The sequence below is a fragment of the Bison bison genome, unplaced genomic scaffold, assembly GCF_000754665.1.
Source record: "Bison bison bison isolate TAMUID 2011002044 unplaced genomic scaffold, Bison_UMD1.0 scf7180017864109, whole genome shotgun sequence".
NCBI classification, from domain to species: Eukaryota; Metazoa; Chordata; class Mammalia; order Artiodactyla; family Bovidae; genus Bison; species Bison bison.
In genome coordinates, this window is record NW_011494681.1 from 277578 (window position 1) to 301273 (window position 23696).

General features: G+C 38.4%; 1 protein-coding gene across 1 annotated transcript in view; it reads left to right on the forward strand.

Annotated features, from left to right (window-relative positions):
- The window catches only part of SP4 (Sp4 transcription factor), an 82243-nt gene continuing 58547 nt past the window's right edge, over positions 1-23696 (forward strand). Inside the window, exons 1-2 of the mRNA XM_010839024.1 lie at positions 1-78; positions 596-2147. Of these exons, the coding sequence (XP_010837326.1) occupies positions 7-78; positions 596-2147 (1624 nt within the window). The 5' untranslated portion in view covers positions 1-6. The remainder of the gene's footprint in view (positions 79-595; positions 2148-23696) is intronic.

Below are 23696 nucleotides of genomic sequence, written 5' to 3' on the forward strand. Positions count from 1 at the left end.
GCGGCGATGGCTACAGAAGGAGGGAAAACCTCTGAGCCAGAGAATAACAATAAAAAACCCAAAACCTCAGGCTCCCAGGTAAAGGCAAACTTTAAAAAAAAAAAAAAAAGGGCATCACGAAACGTAAGGGGAAAGAGGGAGTTATGCCCTTTAAATGCCCAGAAGTGAAGAACAGAACAAAAATGTTTGTCCACTCAAAGCATCTTTCTGAGAGTAAGGAAGTTAAATTGTAAATTCATACGGATTTCACGTGTTTGGGATATCGTGGTTAAAATTCCACCAGGAACTCAGACTATAAGAGAAAGGTGTGTGTTTTCCCAAGGGCGTTTTGAGTTTAGTAAAATAACACTTCAAGAAAGTTTGTTAGAAATTTCTTGTTATTTATAGTTTATATTGTGGGACCTGCTTCCTTATTCCTGTATCTTATTGCTTTTGTTAATATTTAGATTTCTTCCTTTTCCTGAGTAAGTTCTGAAATGTAGAGCTGTCAAAATAAATAAATAAATAAATAAACAAACCCCTCCCAACTACTGGCCTTCACTAAATCCTCCCACTTTTTTTTCCCCTCTCCCTTTTACTATCCCATTTTGGGTAGGACTCTCAGCCCTCTCCTCTGGCTTTACTGGCAGCTACTTGCAGCAAAATAGGGACTCCTGGTGAAAATCAAGCAACTGGACAACAACAAATTATTATAGATCCAAGCCAAGGATTGGTGCAGCTTCAAAATCAACCACAACAGCTAGAACTGGTAACAACACAACTTGCTGGGAATGCTTGGCAACTTGTTGCCTCCACTCCTCCTGCGTCAAAAGAAAATAACATTTCTCAACCAGCTTCTAGTTCATCTAGTTCTTCCACCAGTAATAATGGGAGTGCATCTCCCACAAAAACTAAATCAGGTAATTCTTCTTCCCCTGGTCAGTTTCAAGTCATACAAGTACAAAATCCAAGTGGTAGTGTACAGTACCAAGTGATTCCACAACTTCAAACAGTGGAAGGTCAGCAAATTCAAATCAATCCAACTAGTAGTTCATCTCTACAGGATTTGCAGGGTCAAATTCAGCTTATTTCTGCAGGTAATAATCAAGCTATACTCACAGCTGCTAACAGGACAGCTTCTGGGAATATTCTTGCTCAAAACCTGGCAAATCAGACAGTTCCAGTCCAAATTAGACCTGGTGTTTCAATACCACTGCAGTTACAGACCCTTCCTGGTACTCAGGCTCAAGTTGTAACAACCCTACCAATTAACATTGGAGGAGTGACTTTAGCTTTGCCAGTGATAAACAGTGTGGCTGCTGGAGGAGGAACTGCACAGGTTGGCCAGCCTGCTACTACTACTGAGAGTGGGACTTCCAATGGGAGTCAGTTAGCTTCCACACCTACCACCACCACTGCTTCTGCCAGTATGCCGGAATCTCCCTCCTCCTCCACTACCTGTACAACCACTGCATCAACATCTCTGACCAGCAGTGACACGTTAGTAAGTTCAGCAGATACGGGCCAGTATGCAAGCACATCAGCCAGTAGTTCTGAACGCACCATTGAAGATTCTCAGACACCTGCTGCTACAGAGTCTGAAGCCCAGAGCTCCAGTCAGCTTCAGTCTAATGGAATACAGAATACACAGGATCAATCAAATTCTCTTCAGCAGGTGCAAATTGTAGGCCAGCCTATCTTGCAACAGATCCAGATCCAGCAGCCTCAGCAACAGATAATTCAAGCTATTCCACCCCAGTCTTTTCAGCTCCAGTCAGGGCAGACGATTCAGACCATCCAGCAGCAGCCTTTGCAGAATGTTCAACTTCAAGCAGTAAATCCGACTCAGGTGCTTATCAGGGCTCCAACTTTAACACCTTCAGGGCAAATCAGCTGGCAAACTGTACAGGTTCAGAATATTCAGAGTCTTTCAAATTTGCAAGTTCAGAATGCTGGGTTATCCCAGCAATTAACCATCACCCCAGTGTCTTCAAGTGGTGGCACAACCCTTGCTCAGATTGCTCCTGTGGCTGTTGCTGGTGCCCCAATAACTTTGAATACTGCCCAGCTTGCATCAGTGCCTAACCTTCAGACAGTGAGTGTTGCCAACCTGGGTGCTGCGGGCGTTCAAGTGCAAGGAGTTCCAGTTACAATCACCAGTGTGGCAGGTAAGTTACTATACAGTCTTTATCTTTAAAGATCCTCTTATACTGTTTTTAGTAACAAGTTACTGCTTTCCTTTGCTGACTCTTAGATTTGATGTAAACCTGTAAGTAAGCAGATGATCATAAAGAAGCTAAAGTACACAGGAATATTAGACTCACTACCATCAATATGACCCATTTATGTTTACAGTATTTAGTGTTAGGTTTTATGTGTTAAGTTTTCTAAACTTTGTTTTCTGCAGAGCACTTTTGGATAAGAATCTTTTTTTTTTTTTTTGTAATTTAGAGATCAAATTTATGTATACTTGAGCTTTTCTGAAAGAACCCTAGTCAAAGTGATGTTTATGTCTTATTTAAGGGAAAGTTGATTTAAAGCTGAAATAATAGTTACAGATCTGCTGCAGTTTGAATTCTGTTACTCACGCTTCTGCATCTTGTTGCCCGTGCTTGTGCATTTTATTATACAAAACTAGATGTTTGTGCAGTTGAGAGATATTGAGTTGCAAATTGTTTCATTAACTTTTTTGTCTACTTTTCTGCAAAAACCAAGATTTGCTCAGGACTTTTAAGTGAATAGTCCCCTATAAAATTACCTTTAAGTAAAATCTACGGTGGTTAAATTATTTATAGGAGTTTTTAGTGTGAAATTGGTGGAAAGCAATTAAAACTATAGTAAAATGTCACTAATTTGAATTTGTTGTAAGGTCATTTTAGAACCAGTTATAAAGTAGTTATTTGTTACATATGTGAATAGAAACTTTTGAAGTAGTTGGAAAACCAGTCTTATTAAGTGTTTCAATCTTTTGGGATCAGTCTTTTTCACCTAATGCCTTTTGTTTTCTAGTAATTAAACACTTTTCATTTGATTACGAAAACCTAGTTGTGGTTTTGGTGTCTGATACTTAAGACCTCTTTAGTTAAATTATTTATATTTTGAGAATCAGAAATGAATAAACATACCACTTTTGAATAACTTTTCTTGAAACAAGTTGCAGATAAATTATGCTAGGGTTCTTGTTTTACAGTCACTATCTAAAGTAGAATTATATATTTAAAGTTTAGAAGTTGTCAGATAGAGCTCTCTGATTCAGGAGAATGGAGGTTACATGTTTTATTTAGATACCCTTTAACTCTAAGCCAGAGTTATCCAAGAGAATTTTCTGTGACGAGGGAAACGTTCTATATCTCTTCTATCCAGTATTTAGCCACTAGCCACATATGGCTATTGAGTATTTATATTATGACTAATGCGGTAGAAGAATTTTTAATTTTACTTGACTGTATTTAATTTTAATTTAAGTAGTAACACATGACTAGTGGCTTTTATATTGACAGAACAGTAACTAATCACAGAGTGTTTTGAGTGTGGTACGTTTCCCCCTAAAACTACTACAGCACAATTTCATGCCTGTTTCTATGGATTACAGTCCTCAGCTTCCTTTGTTTCTACTCTTTTTCTGAACATTGACAATACGTTATTTCAGAAAAATGTTTGTTTTGGGTGGGTTGAATAACAATTTGTATTGTCAAAGCAAAGGTTGTTTCAGTTATATTTCATCTTGCCTATTAAGCATATAGTTAGTGAATTATGCTTAATTAAGAGAATTGAATAATTTTTAGTTCTGGCTAGAAATGTTCAGTTTTTCTCTTCCCTCATTGATCCCAATTAGGACCCAGAGTTTTTTCTTTGCCTCTTGTGAAGGTAAACCAGCATAACTGAGAGTAGGATCTTCTGACCGCCTCAGATTCACTTGCTGTGCTGTGCTTAGTCACTCAGTCTTGTCTACTCTTTGCAACCCAATGGTCTGTAGCCTACCAGGTTCCTCTATCCATGGGGATTCTCCAGGCAAGAATACTGAAGTGGGTTGCCATGCCCTCTTCCAGGGGATCATTCCCAACCCAGGGATCGAACCCAGGTTTCCTGCATTGCAGGCACATTCTTTACCATCTGAGCCACCAGGGAAGCCCACTTGAATGATACATTATTGTAAATGCAGAATGTGTTTTCTGAAACTGTAATTTTTAGGGAGTATGATCAAGGATTTCAAACAAACTTTCCAGGTGGTTGTAAATCTCATTAAAGTTTGAGAACCAGGGATCAAGTTGTCAGCCGTGAACTACTGATAAGGCAAAATATGGAGGAGATGGGTTTCGAGCCTAGTTCATAAGTGGCTCAGAGAATAGATTTCTGTGGCAAGTACAATTCATAATTTTTATTCCACAAACATTAACTAGCTCTGTGTTGAGCACTCTTAGTAGGTGTGTTTAATCTTGCATTTTCTGGGGTAATTTTTTTATTTAAAGAGTTTATATGATTTGAGGGACATTTATCTGTATGAGAAAATTTGAGCTTTATGTAGTTGGATTTTTTTCTCCTAAAATCAAGTATCTTAAATTTTGTTAATTTTTAATAGTTATGCTGTGTTGTTCTAAGATAGCCATACTATAAAGACCAGAAATGTATGCTGATTTTTAACAAGTCTGTGCAGTTAATCTGAGTCTTGTTTGCAGATTTTGCTTTACTTCCTAGCATAATAGGTGTTTGACAGATGTTTGCTGAATTAAGGTATAAATGGTGATAGAGAAGATAGCAATTTAGAATTGGGAGTGGCACCCTGGGCTTCATTTTTTATTTTCTTTATAATTTTATTTATTTTTAACTCTGCTGCGTCTTCGTTGCTGCAAGCAGGCCTCTCTGGTGGGGGTGGGAGGCTGCTCTCTAGTTAAGAGTGCTCTGGCTTCTCATTGCGGTAGCTTCTCTCATGGTGGAGCATGGGCTCTGGGCTCGCAGACTTCAGTAGCGAAGGCCCCTGGGCTCTAGACTGCGGGTGCAGTAGTTGCTCTGTAGCACGTGGGATTCTCCCGGGCCAGGGATTGAACCCGTGTCTCCTACATCGCAGGCGGATTCTTTACTGCTTAACCACCAGGGAAGCCCTGGAGTGGTTTTAATGAAGCTAAGGAATTGGCTGTTTTCATTCGTTTTGACTTGGAGCATTTAAGACATTAAGAGTGGTACACCAGGTACTTTCCTGTCTCTGGAAAGGGGAGAATGAGCAGCAAGAACCTGATATTTCCCCGTCTATAAATGAGTCCTGAAAGTTCAGATTTTTACTTTGTGTTCTCATTTGCTTTTTAGTACTTTTTGATTATTTCATGCCCCTCCCCCCTCCAGTGGTATTGTTTAATTTATGGGAAATTTTTGTTCTTAATATTCATAACAGCTATTACCAGGACTTGAAAAAATGATTTAGCTTTGACAGAATGTATTGGCTAGCTCGAGACAAGGGGCTAAGAGTTCTCCACCATCCATCCTGATGTTCTTCAGAAAGTATAGGAAAGGTTCTGGATGATATGACAGAAAAATTTTAAAAAACATTATTCAAGATAAATCAAATGAAACTAGTATTTGAAGCTGAGGAGCTTCATACTTGATTTTATGAAATAGCAATGTTAATGATACCCTACAGGAGCTTCTTTCCTTGATAATTATTCAGTTTGTGTTTCTGTGATTTGGTCTCAGCTTGAATCCTGAGTTCCAGGTTGAGCATCTAGCTAGAATTGCAGTAGGAACTAAATATTTGTGCTCCTACTATGAACCGTATTGTTTCCTTGTTAGAGTTTGGAGTTTGAAGAAGATGAGAAATCCTCTTAAAAAAGTTAAGAGCAAATATAATAACTAATCATGGGATTCTCAGGCTCAATGGTAAAGAATCCGCCTGCCAACACAGGAGACGTGGGTTCAGTCCTTGGGTTGGGAATATCACCTGGAGAAGGAAATGGCAACCCACTCTAGTCTTCTTGCTGGGGGAGTCCCATGAACATAGGAGTCTGGTGGGCTGCAGTCCATGGGATCGCAGAGTGGGACACAGCTTAGCAACTAAAACAACAGTAAGAACTAGTTATGCTGCTGGCTTAAGAATATCCTTTGTTTTAACTAAGTGAGGATAATGGATGATGTTTTCCTCAAAAAAGAACTACCTGCTTTGCAGTGTGTTCTGGTAGCCAAAGTGTCCTGATAAAATGAACTTCAGGAGTTATTTCTCTTTAAGTAATTTAGAACATGTAGGGATCATTGATTTCATTAGTAATTAACTTGCACTGGCCAGCAATTTGATTTATTTTTGGCCCTGATCATATATGGTAATAGATCATGCTTTTGCTTGATAGATGGATATTTCTTTGTCAGTTTTAGTAGAAATTAAAATTTCTGTGCATATTCTTGCATAAAGGGAGTTCAGACAGGAAATGCTGTCACTTCAGGAACTCTCTTTCTTTATCTTCCTTTACTTCTTTGGAGATTTAAAATAAAAAACCTTCGGATTAACAGAACCTGAAATGGAAGAGTCAGTTTTGGTGAAAATAGAGTCACTGTTGGTGAAAATAGAGGCCAAACAAAATAGTTGACATTTATATTTAATTCAAAGACCTAGTTTAATCCAGTAGAATCAACTTCTTACACCAAACCTTTTTCCAGAGCTAGTAAAAGTAGAAAATTGACTAGACATTTAATACAAATATGGTTTTCCTCTGCCATATGATATATTAGTTTGGATTTCCCTAGTAGGCATCTTAAATAATGTATACACATATGTTATGCACATATACACACATATGTATATGTACATAGATAAACATATATGTATCTATTTGTATGCATATGTCTCCTGTGTTATTTCCTTTTTCAGAGAAGTCATATTTATTCCTGTAATTTTCTTTTTGTAAAATCTTCTAATACTCTTTGTTATAGATTGGCATTCATTAAGAAACTTACATCTTGTGCCCTGTACAAGTGATTTGGATTCTGAACTACCAAGTTGGTTTTACCCATTATAAGATGTATAGCATGACCTTTAAGATCTGTTGATGATGACATAACAATATCGTTGCCTATTTTTAAGTTTTTCATGGAAGATAAAATACTCGTGTAGAGCCACATTAATTTTTTAAAAGGGCATCTTTGGGAGGGATTTCAAGACAATAGAGTGAGGGAAAATAGAGTGTTAATCATCTGCTTTTCAGATCTAAATCAGGGAATATATAACAAGTAATGCTTAAATATTGGAGCTGGCATAAAAACAAGTTGAAGAAGAAAGGAAGCTTGATTAAGCAAAAAGATGGGGAAAAGTTGTACAAATAACAGATTTGCAAATGATAAACTTTTAGCTTGAAATGGTCTTTAAGATTATTGCTCACCAGCTGCCCTTTCATTTTTGCTGTTAAAGTCTATTTATAAAGGAATTCTGTGTTTTTACTGTTATAAGTGAAAGCAGAAACATGGGTCAGAGATTTTGCAGTGCTATGTTGCATACTTTTAGGGATGACGTAGTAAGAATTGACAGTAAAAGGGGCAACCTGGCCTGATATCAGACCATATCCAGATGTCCATGTGGGCTCTCCTGTACTCTTCTGATCTAGGGATGAGTAAGATTGAATACTCCTTATGCTTGTCATTTTGTTATCTAGTGAATGAGCAAGTTGTGGCAAAGGAAACCTGTTGCTAGTGTAAGTATGTGTGGTGAGATAAAGCCGTACTAAAGCTGTAGTTAACACAGATAACCTAAAGATAACTGAGCGTTCTTCCTCCTCCCGCATCCCCTAGCGGTATTTTAGAACAAAAGAGCCTGAAGTTTAGAAAGCTTAAGTGATTTTCTTGTATTTTGTGGCAAAGTGAGGACTAGAACCTTGGCTTCTGCTTGAGTTGTCTTTCTCCTGTATTTCTGCCTTTGTTAACCGAATCTTTTGGTTGCTGCTGCTGCTAAGTCGCTTCAGTCGTGTCTGACTCTGTGCGACCCCATAGACGGAAGCCCACCAGGCTCCCCTGACCCTGGGATTCTCCAGGCAAGAGCACTGGAGTGGGTTGCCATTTCCTCCTCCAATGCATGAAAGTGAAAAGTGAAAGGGAAGTTGCTCAGTCGTGTCCGACTCTTAGCGACCCCGTGGACTACAGCCTACCAGGCTCCTCCATCCATGGGATTTTCCAGGCAAGAGTACTGGAGTGGGGTGCCATTGCCTTCTCCAGAATCTTTTGCTTGGTAATGAGTAAATGCAACTGAGGTTTAGGGACCATAAAGGGAGAGTATCCAGCTTGCCTTGTCTTCTACATAGACTGTGTCTATTATCCCTGATATTCAGTGTTAATATATTGAATGCAGCATTGGTGAAAAACACAATTCTCTGTCTCTCTGTTGTTGTTTTTAATGGTGAAACCTCAGTAGTAATTTTTTGTCCCTTCTTGGAAGAGCAATTTCAGAACTAAAGAGATTAGTAAATGCTATATGTAGATAAGAAAGTTCTAACTCTAGTTAGAATTTTTTTTTTGAAATGAGATTTGAGGAGGGAAACAAACATTGTTTTCCTAGTATGTGATAGATGCTAGGTATTTATATCAGTATATCCCACAGTATTGTTGAGATTATTGTGCTTATTTTACAGATAATCTCATATGGAATCTGAAAGACAGTACAAATGATGTGGAAAAGAAACGTATGGCTACCATGGGGTAAAGTGGGGGAAGGATAAATTGGGAGCTTGGAATTGACATATACATACAGATATATATGAAATAGTATATATAAAAGAGATAACTGATGATAACCTGCTGTGTAGCACACAGTCGTTGCTTGACCAAACTGGTGTAATAAGCAGAGGCAGAGCTTCTCCATCCACCTGGCTTCTGTTAACCAGTGAGGAAAATGCAGTTCCAGTGGAAATGACTAGAGCTGTAAGTCACTCTGAGATATTTATTCAAGGTAAGTGAGGAGATAGGAGACGTTTAGTTTCTCTTTGGAAATCCGTATGATCCAGATGAATGCTATCCTAAGGTCAGAAGGAACTTTCAGGCTTCATCTCAGGCCATATCAATAACTTAAAAGTTACACATCATGGAAACGTTGAGCATGAATAAGCGCCTCACTTTTTGAAAACACCCCACACAATAGACAGATGAGCTTGATAACTGCCCATAACAGAGTCCTTTAATGAATTATGGAATAGTTGCTTTCTGAATATTGAAAAGAATTCAGAAATCATTGGGAGCCAGTGTGGGTTCGCCAAAGAACTAGGTTCACAAATTCATGCTTTAGAATTTCTGGATGAGTATACAAAGGAAATAACATCAACACAGTGTATCTTGATTTCAGCATTGATAGTCATGATTTCTTTAAAGGCTTGTACCTGATTATTATGTGAAAAAATGTTGGCTGTGTTCCTCAGTAAAGGTCTCTGGTATGGTGGCATAGGATTCTATACTTGATACAGTCCTGTTGAACTTTTTTTTTTCAAATTTCATACCTAAGGATTACTGAATTCAGAGATGAGACCAAGCTAGGGGGTATTGCTAATAATTATGAGAGGGCATAGAATGGAGATGCCAAGTGATCTTCAGATCAGTTCAGTTGCTCAGTTGTGTCCGACTCTTTGCAACCCCATGGACTCCAGCACGCCAGGCTTATCTGTCCATCACCAACACCTGGAGTTTACTCAAACTCATGTCCATTGAGTCAGTGATGCTATCCACTCATCTCATCCTCTGTTGTCCCCTTTTCCTACCCTCAATCTTTCACAGCATCAGGGTCTTTCCAAATGAGTCAGTTCTTCACATCAGGTGGCCAAAGTATTGGAGTTTCAGCTTCAGCATCAGTCCTTCCAGTGAATATTCAGGACTGATTTCCTTTAAGATGGTGCTCTTACTAGACCAGAATGCTGGACCAGAATGCTGAACCAGAACTAGCAACGAAAATGTAACAGTTCAGTTCAGTCGCTCAGTCGTGTCCGACTCTTTGCGACCCCATGAGTCGCAGCACACCAGGCCTCCCTGTCCATCACCAACCCCCACAGTTCACCCAAACTCATGTCCATTGAGTCGCTGATGCCATCCAGCCATCTCATCATCTGTCGTCCCCTTCTCCTTCTGCCCCCAGTCCCTCCCAGCATCAGGGTCTTTTCCAATTAGAACTCTTCCCATGAGGTGGCCAAAGTACTGGAGTTTCAGCTTCAGCATCAGTCCTTCCAATGAACACCCAGGACTGATCTCCTTTAGGATGGACTGGTTGGATCTCCTTGCAGTCCAAGGGACTCTCAAGAGTCTTCTCCAACACCACAGCTGAAAGCATCAATTCTTCAGCACTCAGCTTTCTTCACAGTCCAACTCTCACATCCGTACATGACCATTGGAACAACCATAGCCTTTACTAGACGGACCTTTGTTGGCAAAGTAATGTCTCTGCTTTTGAATACGCTATCTAGGTTGGTCATGACTTTTCCTTCCAAGGAGTAAGCGTCTTTTAATTGCATGGCTGAAATCACCATCTTTAGTGATTTCGGAGCCCAAAAACATAAAGTCTGACACTGTTTTCCCATCTATTTCCCATGAAGTGATGGGACCAGATGTCATGATCTTAGTTTTCTGAATGCTGAGTTTTAAGCCAACTTTTTCACTCTCCTCTTTCACTCTCATCAAGAGGCTTTTTAGTTTCTCTTCGCTTTCTGCCATAAGGGTGGTATCCTCTGCATATCTGAGGTTATTGATATTTCTCCTGGCAATCTTGATTCCAGCTTTGCTTCTTCCAGCCCAGCGTTTCTCATGATGTACTCTGCACAGAAGTGAAATAAGCAGGGTGACAATATACAGCCTAGACGTACTCCTTTTCCTATTTGGAACCAGTCTGTTGTTCCATGTCCAGTTCTAACTGTTGCTTCCTGACCTGCATCTAGGTTTCTCAAGAGGCGGGTCAGGTGGTCTGGTGTTCCCATCTCTTGAAGAATTTTCCACAGTTTATTGTGATCCACACAGTCAAAGGCTTTGGCATAGTCAATAAAGCAGAAATAGATGTTTTTCTGGAACGCTTTTTTATGATGATCCAGTAGATGTTGGCAATTTGATCTCTGGTTCCTCTGCCTTTCCTAAAACCAGCTTGAACATCTGGAAGTTCACGATTCACGTGTTGCTGAAGCCTGGCTTGGAGAATTTTGAGCATTGCTTTACTAGCGTGTGAGATGAGTGCAATTGTGCGGTAGTTAGAGCATTCTTTGGCATTGCCTTTTCTTTGGGCTTGGAATGAAAACTGACCTTTTCCAGTCCTATGGCCACTGCTGAGTTTTCCAAATTTGCTGGCATATTGAGTGCAGCACTTTCACAGCATCATCTTTCAAAGAATAGAAAGGAGAGATAAGAAAGCCTTCCTCAGTGATCAATGCAAAGAAATAGAGGAAAACAACAGAATGGGAAAGACTAGAGATCTCTTTAAGAAAATCAGAGATACCAAGGGAACATTTCATGCAAAGTTGAGCTCAATAAAGGACAGAAATGGTAGGGACCTAACAGAAGCAGAAGATATTAAGAAGAGGTGGCAAGAATACACAGAAGAACTGTACAAAAAAGATCTTCACGACCCAGATAATCACTGTGGTGTGATCACTCACCTAGAGCCAGACATCTGGAATGTGAGTCAAGGGGGCCTTAGAAAGCATCAGTACGAACAAAGCTAGTGGAGATGATGGAATTCCAGTTGAGCTATTTCAAATCCTGAAAGATGATACTGTGAAAGTGCTGCCCTCAATATGCCAGCAAACTTGGAAATGTAACAGTTAGGATCCTCTATTTAAAGTTGACGGGTGGGGGGCATGATTTTATACCTACAAGGTGGAAAAGTGGTGTGGTAGCAGGACATATGGAGATGACTTATCGGCTTACCACAAACTAAGAGTTAGTGAAGCTCCTGTATTTTGTCCTTATCAGACCATATGCGATGTTGGATGTGGCACGTTTTAAATGGGACAGTGACAAACTGGCAAGCATATCAAGAAGGTTCCCAGGTTGAAAAGTGTGGAAAGCATTTCATACTAACAATAATCAGAGAGGGAGGATTATTATTAAATGAAAAGAGAAAGTGTGACACCTTCTTTAGATACGTGAAGAGCGTTTTTAATTGTGTTCTGTTATGTTCTGTCCCTGGGACACCAGTAGAATCAGTATATGTATATACACATACCCGCCTGCAGTGCAGGAGACCTGGGTTCCATCCCTGGGTTGGGAAGATCCCCTGGAGAAGGGAAATGCTACCCACTTCAGTATACCTGCCTGGAGAATTTCATGGACTGTATAGTCCATGGAGTTACAAACAGTCAGACATGACTGAGTGACTTTCACACATAACACAACCCTGTGTGGTAATGGAATAGTTTGTTTCATGAAGTGGTGATCTTCCTAGTGTTAGAGGCTGGGTGCCCATCTATCAGAGACCCTAAAATATAGAAGAATTTTTTATATTGTATAGAAAGTTTGACTAGATAATCTGTGAGTTTTCTAATTCTAAAATTTAGGATTCTATGAATATTTGAGTACATAGTCTATTCTGGGTATTTAGATCCAGCATGTGGTGAGAGCTCTCTATAAGTCTTGTTAAGCTTACGTGATTGATTAAGTAGGGATTTCGTTGGGGGAGGTAGGGGTTGAGAGTCACGTTTACCATTTTTCTTATTACAAAGGCAGTGTGATTAAGATGATTCCTATTAAGTAATGTAATGCTTTAGTTCATAAATTAATAGTTTTCTGTTCTTCATTATTTGTTAGACTTAATGCTTGTGGCCTTAGATGCCATTTTCCTGTTATTTGTACTTCTGTTAGGTGACCACCAAAGCATTAGGGTTTTAAGCATACACTGACGTGCCCAACATTGAATTTATAGTTAGGATATTTTATCTCAGTACTTTAACCATAGTCATATATCTGATAATGTCACTTTAGTATGAACAGTGGGATTACTTTTTCTTGAGTGGACTTGGAGAGCAGTTGGAAAATCTAGGATCCTGATATAGTTTAAACTGTGGGAAGTACTTAGAACTTCCAGTCTGTTAATGTGCTCTGTGTAGTGAGCAAACCCAGTAGGTCTTTCTTTCTGGCTTAGAATATTTAGCTCAAAGGTGCTTAAAAACCACTTGAGGCCCTAGACCCTTTGGAATAGAAAAAGCAGTAATTGAGATAGATGAAGGTTCTCTTTGCCTTAGGCGTGGTAGTAAAGTTAGGTGTGTTGTTAGTCACTGAGTTGTGTCCGACTCTTTGCATCCCCATGGACTGGTGCCTCTATCCATGGGATTTTCCAGGCAAGAATACTGGAGTGGGTAGCCATTCCCTTCTCCGGGGGAATCTTCCCGAACAAGGGATAGAACCCAGGTCTCCCTCTCTGCAGGCGGTTTCTTTACCAGCTGAGCCACAAGGGAAGCCCAAGAACACTGGAGGGGTAGCCATTCCCTTCTCCAGGGGATCTTCCCAACCAAGTAATAGAACCCAAGTCTTGCATGTTGCAGGCAGACTCTTTACTGTCTGTGCCACCATGGAAGCCCCAATAAAGTTATAAGTGGAGACTATCTGGACTTGATCAGAGGTGTAGTTCAGGTAGTAGGTTTATTGTTACTGCAGATACATGTACTGAGAGGCTTCCTAGATCACAGGTATTTTGTTCTTTTAGGTGATCATCAGTCATTTGCAGCCAGAAGAGGCACAAGAGAGGCCCAGGAAAAAAAGTTTATTATACACACAGGTCCTAGAGAAACAGTCAGTGTGCACTGAGAAAGAGTCACATGGGAGGTGATGTCAAGGAAGCTGGCTCAAACTAGGAGGTGGGGAGCAGAGAGGACAAGAACCCATAGGCAGATGCCTTTATTGGGGGATCAGGGTGTGAGGGGATTTCATTGGTGTGGTTAAATGTTGCTCAGTCACAGGGGAAGGTAGGGGGGAACCTCATGGCAGTAGCCACCCTTATCACATTGGTACACCTGACTGCCTGGGTGCGGTGCTCACAGCCTACTTGTGGGGATGTTCAGGCAGCAGTAGAAAATGATATTTTAAAACATATAATACAACAGAATTGGGAAGTAGAACTTTTTTATTGGTGGGCACTGCTCTCTGTTAGCTGTTCCATCCAGGGCAAACATGTTATAATTGGAGCATTAATCCTTTTTTTCATTTGTAAAATAGTGTAATTAATTCCTTCCCTTTTTACGTCATAGATGTGCAAAGATCAGATCAGATAAAGTGTATAAGAAGGGTTTGGATATTGTAAAGAAAATCGTGTATGGAAGTTGGTAGCCTAGTAAAAAACCAATACATAGCAACTCTCACTCACCAGAAGAATATGAGATAGTAAAGTTGGAAAATAAGTAGTTTTCAATATGGATATTAGCTTGAATTAAAGATTAGAAGTAGATAACCAATGGGAATTTGCTGTATGACTCAGGGACCTCAAACTGGAGCTCTGTAATAAACTAGAGGTGTGGGAATGGACGGGAGGTAGAAGGGAGATTCAAGAGGGAGGGGGCATATGTACACCTATGGCTAATTCATATTGATTTATGACAGAAATCAAACCAATATTATAAAGCAATCTTCAATCAATTAAAAAATATTTTAAAAAGATCAGAATTAAAAGAGAGATATGTATAAAAGGGGTATCTGAAAGCCATGGTGAAGTGCAACTAAGGATATGGGGAAGGGTGTATGTGCAGGTGGAAAAGAAGCAGTGTATTTCAGTGTAGTAAGAACTAAATGTGTGCTGCATGCTGTCTCTGCAAGCTCTGAAAGTACTTGTCTTAAAGGGTACTTATGTTAGGGAGATAAGGCTTAGATACATGAAACTATATATGACTGCTGCAGTTGTATATGAGAGTTTACCCTTAACTGCTGGGTTTTGAGGTAAGGGGAACAACTGGGAGAGTTCAGAGACAAGTGAGATTAGAGGTTTGCAGTAAACAAGGAATGCTTTCTGTGGTGAAGATTGGTTTAGGAAGTAAGTATTTGAAACTTCGAGGGTAGAAAGGTGAAGAGAGAGGATGTGTTAAGCCAGCTGAACTTGGAATGAAAAGGGGAAAGTCCTCACAGGGAAGCTTACAGCTAACAGAGAGAGTTGTGTTCTCTCATCTGCGTGCTTCATAGAGGCACAGTGGCCTCCCAGAACAGCTCAGGCACGCCCAGTGCACAGCCTGCCACCCCTGCTGCAGCCAGAGAAGTTCTGTGTGTTTTTGGATTGTGTACTTAACATTTTGTTTGAAGAAGAGATTCTGCCAAAGTAATAATAATTTTGAAAAACATGAACCTAGTGGATAGAAGGCATTGAATGGAAAGTTTTGCAAATGATGCTGTTAGAGCATTTCTCTATAGATAAAAGTGTGGAGAAGTTAGAAATTAGGAGCCTAGAAGAAAGGATGTTATTGGGGTAATTTAACAGTGAATTCACAATGGTGTTGATAAAGGCTATGGCAATGAACTTGCTTAATAGAAAAGATAGTTTGTTGAACCTCTCTTTAATACACAGAATGGTGACATGAAATAAGTGTGAAGGGATTACGTAAAAACATCAGGTTTGCTGGTTTCTTTTTTCTATTTTGTATTAAGTACGGTAATAGACATTGAGACACCAAAGATGAAGTGAGAAATTTGCCTCCCTAACAGTATATTCCCTATTGTGGAACCTTCCGAATCACTTTGTTTCAAAGACGTGATTTTTTTTTTAACAATTTAACATCTTGGAAATTGAAATGCACCTCATAATCAAAGGCATGTCATAGTTTAATTAGCAAAATTGTTTTTCTTTCTTATCATTTGCATCTCAGACTGAATGGAATATGATGAATATATAGTTTATTAAAGTACAGCGTGGTTTGTAAAGGCTGTCGATGAGGTGTTCCGGAAGCCCAGAGGAAGGAAAGACTTGCTTGTATAGTTCTGGGAGTGTTTTCATGGAGAGGGTTAACAACTGAGCAGGACCTTAAAAGGAAAGTTTGCAAGGTTGGGATGAGGACTGTCATTTCAAGTTATGTTGGATTTTTCATGTTGGAAATGCAGTTAAAGAGTCTTCTATAAACAATGCAGAATTTAGGCTTAGCTAAAGGAACATTATTATACATTAAAGTTGAATTGTAAACCTCCTGTAAAAACCACAGGAGCTATGATTTTTTTCTGTTTCACACATCAGGGAACATTGCTCCGTACATACAATCCTGATACTGAACTCAGGGAAGGCATACAGGTGGAGGAAAGCTTTGATTTCATAGAATAATGGGATGGATAGATCCTTGGGATGAGAGTCAGGATGCATACTTGAAAAGGAATGAGTTTATGATTATAAAAGAAAAAGTGCTTAGTAAAACGAAATAAAAGAGGAACTTGCATATCTAATTGTTTCATTCATCTAATTCTTTTGAGAGACAGTTGCAGATGAGAATCTTAGTAAGGAAAGTTTTAAGGCCAAGTCAAAGATATTTAAAGTCTCAGGGTTGCTTCTGTCCCTCAGAAGTTATCATGTAGGTACTTCATAATGTGGCCCAAGAGAGTTTAGTCCAGTTGTGTAAATAATGAGTCAAGTCACCACAGCTTTTTGTTCACAGAAGCGGAGCTGCTTTTGCACAGAAGTATAGGAACCAGATAGTGATCTGTGCTGTGGTAAGTGGGTGCCTCCTGTGCCTGGTGTGGGATTGGGCGGGAGGGTGGGAAATCCTTGTTACAGTTGAGGGTGTCTAGGTCAGGGACCTGAGGGAGAAGAAGAAAGGGGAAGAGATTAGATACATATGATGACATGTACTAACAGAATTTATATAGGATAAACAATTACACTTAAAGTGGTTTATAAATCTTACCCATTTTCCCATATAGTTAAATCTACATTTAAATTTGAAACTCTGACATTTGACAGATATTTGTCATAAATACTATGAACTATGACAGTATGCTTATTGAAGGAATAATTTATTTTATAAATAATCCTATTGATTACTTGTTTTATAGTTTTATAAAGTTAAAGTACATTGTGTTTTTATTTCTAGAATTTCACCTTTTGTCCTCATTGGTAGGATGTCAGTAGTTAAATTGATTTTAATGATAGGGCAGTAAATGGTTTTAGTAACCTCTTGATAGACTTTCATCCATTTCGTGGACTCCCTGCTGGCAGACTGCATCCATAAATTCAGTCAGCAAATATGTAGCCAGTGTCCGTATTATGAGGCTTGATACCTTGCTTATGAGATTGAATGATATATGGGGCTGAACTTCCACTTTTATAATGTTCTAATAGGAAAAGAAATAATTGTTTCCTTTCATGAATGAAACAAGAAGTAAAAGTGTTCTTTAACCCTTATTGTTTGTTTTATATTTAAACTCACATTTACTGCATGTTTAAGAGTATCCCAGATACTGTATGCAGCACTTGACATATTAACTCATTTATTCTTTAGAACACCCTATAAAGTTAAGTATTGTCAGGTGTAAGAACTGAGGCCTAGAGTGGTAAACAATTTGCTCAAGGTCATCTAATCTCCATACCCATTTTGTCTCTAGAACCCTGGCACTGTAACCATTACACTTGTCTCTCACCACAGACTCCCCATGTACTATGCAGTGTATTTCCTGTAATCAGTTGTGGAAACAATTCATTGTCTCAAAGTGTCAGATACTGTGCTTAAGCATTATATGTATGTTAACTCATTTGATTTTGGCAGTCCTCTGAAGCAGATAATGATGGTGACCTCAGTTTTTAGCACAGGAAACCAAGGCTATCAGAGGTTAGTGTCTTGGCCAAGGGCATACAGCCAGTATGTTAGGCAGCTAGTGAGTGAAATACTTCGTAAGGCTGTTCTAGGTGAACAGGACTGTCTTTACAGCTAAGCAGTATGATTTTAAGTTATGTTACTGTAATTGTTACAGTATGTTCGATACGCCGCTGATGCCTCTATCTCTAGGTGAGCCCTCTACTGTTTATCGACCTTTGGGGCACAGGAAATATGTGCCATGGAGAGAATTAGAATTTTAAAAAATGTATTGCTTTACGGTATTTGGTGTTGATAGGGAATTTGAAACTAATAAGAACATTTCCTTTAGTAAATATATGTGTACCGTAAACTGATTTTGAATGAATTTTGAAAAACAGATTCTAAGAATATAAGCTATAGAGGAGTCTTATTTCATTTTCATTAATATTTGTAAACTATTACTATTAGTATTTAATATGTTAGTTTTATATTAAGCAATATTATTAAATACGGGTTAGGCCAAAATTTAATTTGGTCTTTTTTATACAGTGTTATTGGAGAAGGTTGGCACCCCACTCCAGTACTCTTGCCTGGAAAATCCCATGGACGGGGGAGCCTGATGGGCTGCCGTCCATGGGGTCGCAAAGAGTCGGACATGACTGAAGCAACTTAGCAGCAGCAGAAGCATACAGTGTTACGGGAAAACTCGAATGAACTTTTTGACCAACCCAATATCAGCATATATTGATAATTAATGTCTGTTATATTAATTTATACACACTGATATTTAATTATATTAATACAAAATTAGTAACAGTTATCAAGCATACTGAAAGGTATACCATAAGGCCTATATTTCATGACTTGCTTCTTGATCAGGATGTGACATGTCAGTACAGATACAAGTTTATCTACTTTCTGAAGTAAGTATTATTAAAAAATAACTTTAAAAAACCCAGAGATCATAGGAATTATATGTATAGAATGTGTATTGTTCAGATAATTCTGCATGTCATTTTTATGTAGCATTAAGTCATTTGACAAGAGTGATGCTATAAATTTATTATGGTTGTTTAGTGGATAAATAATAAACAAGATACTTGGAGTATCTGCCTCCATGTACTGCACGTTGTTCTAGGTGCTGGGGAAACAAAACAGACATATTCTTCTCTTCTGATGGAACCTATACTTTGTGCGACATGAGGTTTGTTTTGTATCAATCTTAGGTTATAGCTTTTTTTAGAGATGAGAGAAATTAAGGCTTAGAAATGGTAAAGAACTTGCCCAGTGTTGCAGAATTAACATGGGGATTTGGGGGAAAGAATTCAGATTCCACCTAGACTCAAAATTACTGTTTGATTGTTAATCATATTTAAGTCCTTAGGGACAAGGAAGCTGTTACCATGAAAAAGTTTTAAAAGTGCCCCCCCACCTCAGTTTTAAAGAAACAAAGTACCAAAGAGAATTAAATGCTAATTTACATTTTATAAGAGTTTGATATACCAGAGTAAATTTATAGTATATGCGAATGGAGTAAATTTAGTGTGTATTTTCAAAAGATGTGATTGAGTTCATTTTGTCTGTCTTTGAGTTTGTGTATGTACAATTTATATATACACATTTACATAAGGGGATTATATTCTATACCTGTGGACCTGTTCATCACCTTCCTTGTTTCCCTAACTCTACCCTGTAATTAAGGATACCAACCCATTTGGGGGTAATCCTAAAAAATTAGCAGACCTCCTCATACTCCACCCTCAAACCAAGTCACAAAGAAAACTTAATTGTTGAAATGAAAGTATTCAGACAGCTCTCAGTGCTTTTTAAAAGGATTCTTTGGCAGCTATCTGAGCTGGCAGTGATAACTGTGTATAATTTTCAAACTGTAAGGCAAACATGTTTCATCCCATAAGCAGTTTGTGATGAGTAGAGGTAACTATGATATATTTAAGAAATCTTTTTTCCTTTTGTTACAATTAAATATATGTATATATATGTATTTTGTAAAATGAAATATATGAGGTATTTTTGTTTAGTATTAAAATTCTATCATTTTAAACACAAATGTATGGAAACAAATTTGCACTTAAATTTTATTTCAGTGAACCAAGAGGAAAATTCAGGAAAAATATCATTTAACAATATTTCTAGTTTTTAAATCAAATTAATTACTTTTTGGAGTAAAACTCTGAATATGTCAGTATGTCAAAATGTCAGAGTTTGTTCTTGTTTTGGCAAATCTTTGAAATCAAATCTAATATTGAATCTATGCTATTGCCCTTTAAAGAAGGTCATTTATCAAAGTTTGAGTCATTACTAAGGATTTGCAGATTTTTTTTAGAAAATGATTTGCTGCCGTCTTTTTAAATAAGACGCATGCCTAGCCATCAACAACAGCAGAGATGAGGGCCAGGCCCCTAAACCCTGGGGCATTCATATTGCCATCTGGGACCTCCTATGACTACTCAGAATGCCCTTGCCAGTAGATACAGACATTGAAGATGCCTGGCTAGAGACCAGCTGCCCTTTAAGACAGGAAGTGTGCTTGCCTGGACCTGAGCTTCTCAATAGCTGACAAGCAGCAAGATAGCCTTGTGAGAATAAATACTGGTGAGAACCCTCTTAGGTGGTGTTACCTCCTAGCCTTTCAGAAACTAGTTCCTGATGTTCAAGCCAGAGATTTTACTGTCGTTTTTGCTCCCTTCCTGATTTCTAACTTTACAGTAACCATCCCGACAGACCTGACTGTTTTATTACCTTAGCACCTCATGCCTTAGGTTTCTAGTCAGCCTGCCCCATGGAAAATAGTGTAAAATCTACAAATTTAAAAGTAGAAGAATTAGGTGGATCTTTTTTGTCTCAGTTTCAAAGGAGAAAATGTCTTACTTCTTATGCTAGAAGGTGAAGAATATGACATCTGATTTGTAGTCCACAAAGAGATCTCACAGGACCACTTGTATTTTCATCTGCTTGAACTTTAGAATTTTCTGCTTGGGATATTAAAGTAGGAAGAACTCCATTTTCAGCCTCACAACTATTGGCAAGTGAGTGAAGTCGCTCAATCGTGTCCGACTCTTCGCGACCCCATGGACTGTAGCCTACCACGCTCCTTTGTCCATGGGATTTTCCAGGCGAGAGTACTAGAGTGGGTTGCCATTTCCTTCTCCAGAGGATCTTCCTAACCCAGGGATCGAACCTGGGTCTTCCCGCATTGTAGGCAGATGCTTTACCGTCTGAGCCACCAGGGTAGTAAAGGGGAGTTTAATTTAGAATCCAGATGCTACCTTGGGAAGAAAGTGCTTCTTTAAATGGTGGGTTGTGCTGATGTCAGGATGCATTTGTAGAATGACTTCTATGAGGGATTTTTTAAAATTAAATAATATATAACGAGACAGGATTTTTAAAACAAATGCATTTAAAAAAATTTTAATATAATATTTGCTTGGATTTCATTTGGTAAAAAGTTAATTTGAATTTGTAGAAACACTTTTAAAAGTTTATATTCCACATGATTACTGAGAAACTAAAGAGTTGTTTTGGTAATCAGTAATCAAGTCTTTAAAGGTTGTAGAAAGTCTGGCACTCAGCTATTATACCAAAGTTTAAAAAAAAAAAATTGTACCTTTAAATATGACTTAAAAGCACCACTAGTAAAAGATTTATTTATTTATTTATTTATTTTATGTTCTTAAGAATCCTACATGCTTTTCAGTATGTTAGCCCAGTTGTTATAGTAAAGGCCATCGAGCAGTCAATCCTCATTGTTTAGGCATAGTTAACTATTCCTTTCTGCATAAGAATACTATAGGTTTAACTTAAAATGAAGGAGATGTGGTGCAGGTGAAACAGACAGGAGTCAAGACCTGCCCTCAGTACCCTGGTCTGCCAGGTACTGTCTGTGACATGACAATGCTAAAGGATGGCTTTTAGCATTCTTAAGCCATAGTTGTAATCACCTGTAAAATGAAGATAACAAAATGCTTACTACACTGGGTTTTTCTGAGAATTAAATGCAGTAACATGTAAAAATGTTTGGTAAATACCAAAACATTTGTATTTGTCACAAAATATTTGGTAAATACCAAAAATTTGGATGTGAATTATTATTATTATAAATTTATCCTTAATGCTTTTCTTCTAAATCAATATGTATGTGTTTAGCATTTTGCAGTCTCATTGTCTATTACATGTTCATTTTTGTTTCTGCACCATAAACCACAGTTCTGGTAATACAGTAAGTATTCAATAAATACCCAGTAGAAAGAAGTGACAGAGAAGGCAATGGCACCCCACTCCAGTAGTCTTGTCTGGAGGATACCATAGACGGAGGAGCCTGGTAGGCTGCAGTCTATGGGGTCACTAAGAGTCGGCCACAACTAAGCGACTTCACTTTCACTTTTCACTTTCATGCATTGGAGAAGGAAATGGCAACCCACTCCAGTGTTCTTGCCTGGAGAATCCCAGGGATGGGGAAGCCTGGTGGGCTGCCATCTCTGGGATCGCACAGAGTCGGACACGACTGAAGCAACTTAGCAGCAGCCAGAAAGAAGTGAGACTGCTCTGTTAGCTTAAGTGGGTTGTGTAAACTGTGGGTTTTATTTTCTGTTTTTTGATGCTTTGACATCTGGGGCCTCACTGATCCTGAAGGCACTGCCCTTTCCAGGGTTAAGAAGTTCCTGGAGATAGAAAGCAACTCTACCTTGAGTGTGCTTTTCAAATACAAACCACTGCAGAGCTACTCCCAACCAACCACAATCTTTGTGGCCCTCATGCTTCAGGCTACTGTCTACCTACTCTAGTCACAGGGCCAGGTACCACACAATAAAGGACAGCCCTTATGCCCCAGAGCCATTTGAAATTATTCAAACTGGCCAATCCCAAGCCTGTTCCCCTGCCTCTGTTTCTCCTAACTCACACCTTTTCCTTTTTGTGGAAACCACAATAAAGGCCCTTGTCCACATTTCCTCTCTGTCCCTCTGCCTCCTCACCCACTCTGGGCTTCCCTGTGTGGCCTTCTGGTGCATGGTGTGCCCCTTTCTCTTGGTAACTGAGTAACTGTCTTTTAAATGACAGTCTTCTCGTCTGACTATACCTTGAATTTTCTATTTATAAATTATATTTGAAAATAGTTCTATAAAAATAAACTAATGATTTTTTTTTTTTAATTCTTAACGCTACAAGTCTGATTACCAAGAAATAGTATTTAATACAAAGTTTTAAAGTTTTCTTTAGAACTAACTAAAACAGAGATTCGGACTGGTATCAAGATATGTATGTGTGCAGGTGAATATATACATATGTTCATGTGTATAAAAATTTTTTTTAACCATATTGGAAGATTACAGAAATTCTGATATGTAAGTGACCTTTACAGATCATCTTTTTGTTTATAAGAGGAAAAACTAAGACCCAAAGGGATATGTAAATTTACCCAAATCACATCTTTAGTTACTGGCAAAGTCAGGATAACCCATGTCTAACTCCCTGAGGCTTAAATAGACTAATGCAGGTGTCATAAGCATTTTTATTAGGAAGAAAATTGTTGGCAAGTTTTTCTTGCTTCCTCCCTTTCTCAAAGGAATAAGGTCTTAAAGTTAATTTTATTTTCTCCTGTCCCAAGAGGCAGTGGTTTGGTTGCTAAGTAATAGTTCAAACTGTTACAATTTTTTCATTTAGCAGAACTAAAATTGAATATAGTTATTCAATTTTAGTTCTGCTAAATGAAAAAATTTATAACAGTTTATGAAGTAAAATATCAATTTTACTTCATAAACTGTTTTAAATTCTAGAATCCAGATATTTGTGTCTAAAATTCACTCATTCTGTATCAGAGTTCCTCTTCTCTTGTCTTACTTTTTGTTAAGATTGTCAGACTTAGAAACTTGAAACAGCTGTTGTGCTAGATACATTGTTGTAAACATTTTTCTAAAGTATTTATACTTTTATGACAAATTTGACTGGGCCAAATAATCATTTCATGAACTGAGATAATATGAGGAGAAATTGTGACATCAGTAAATTTATAATGGACAA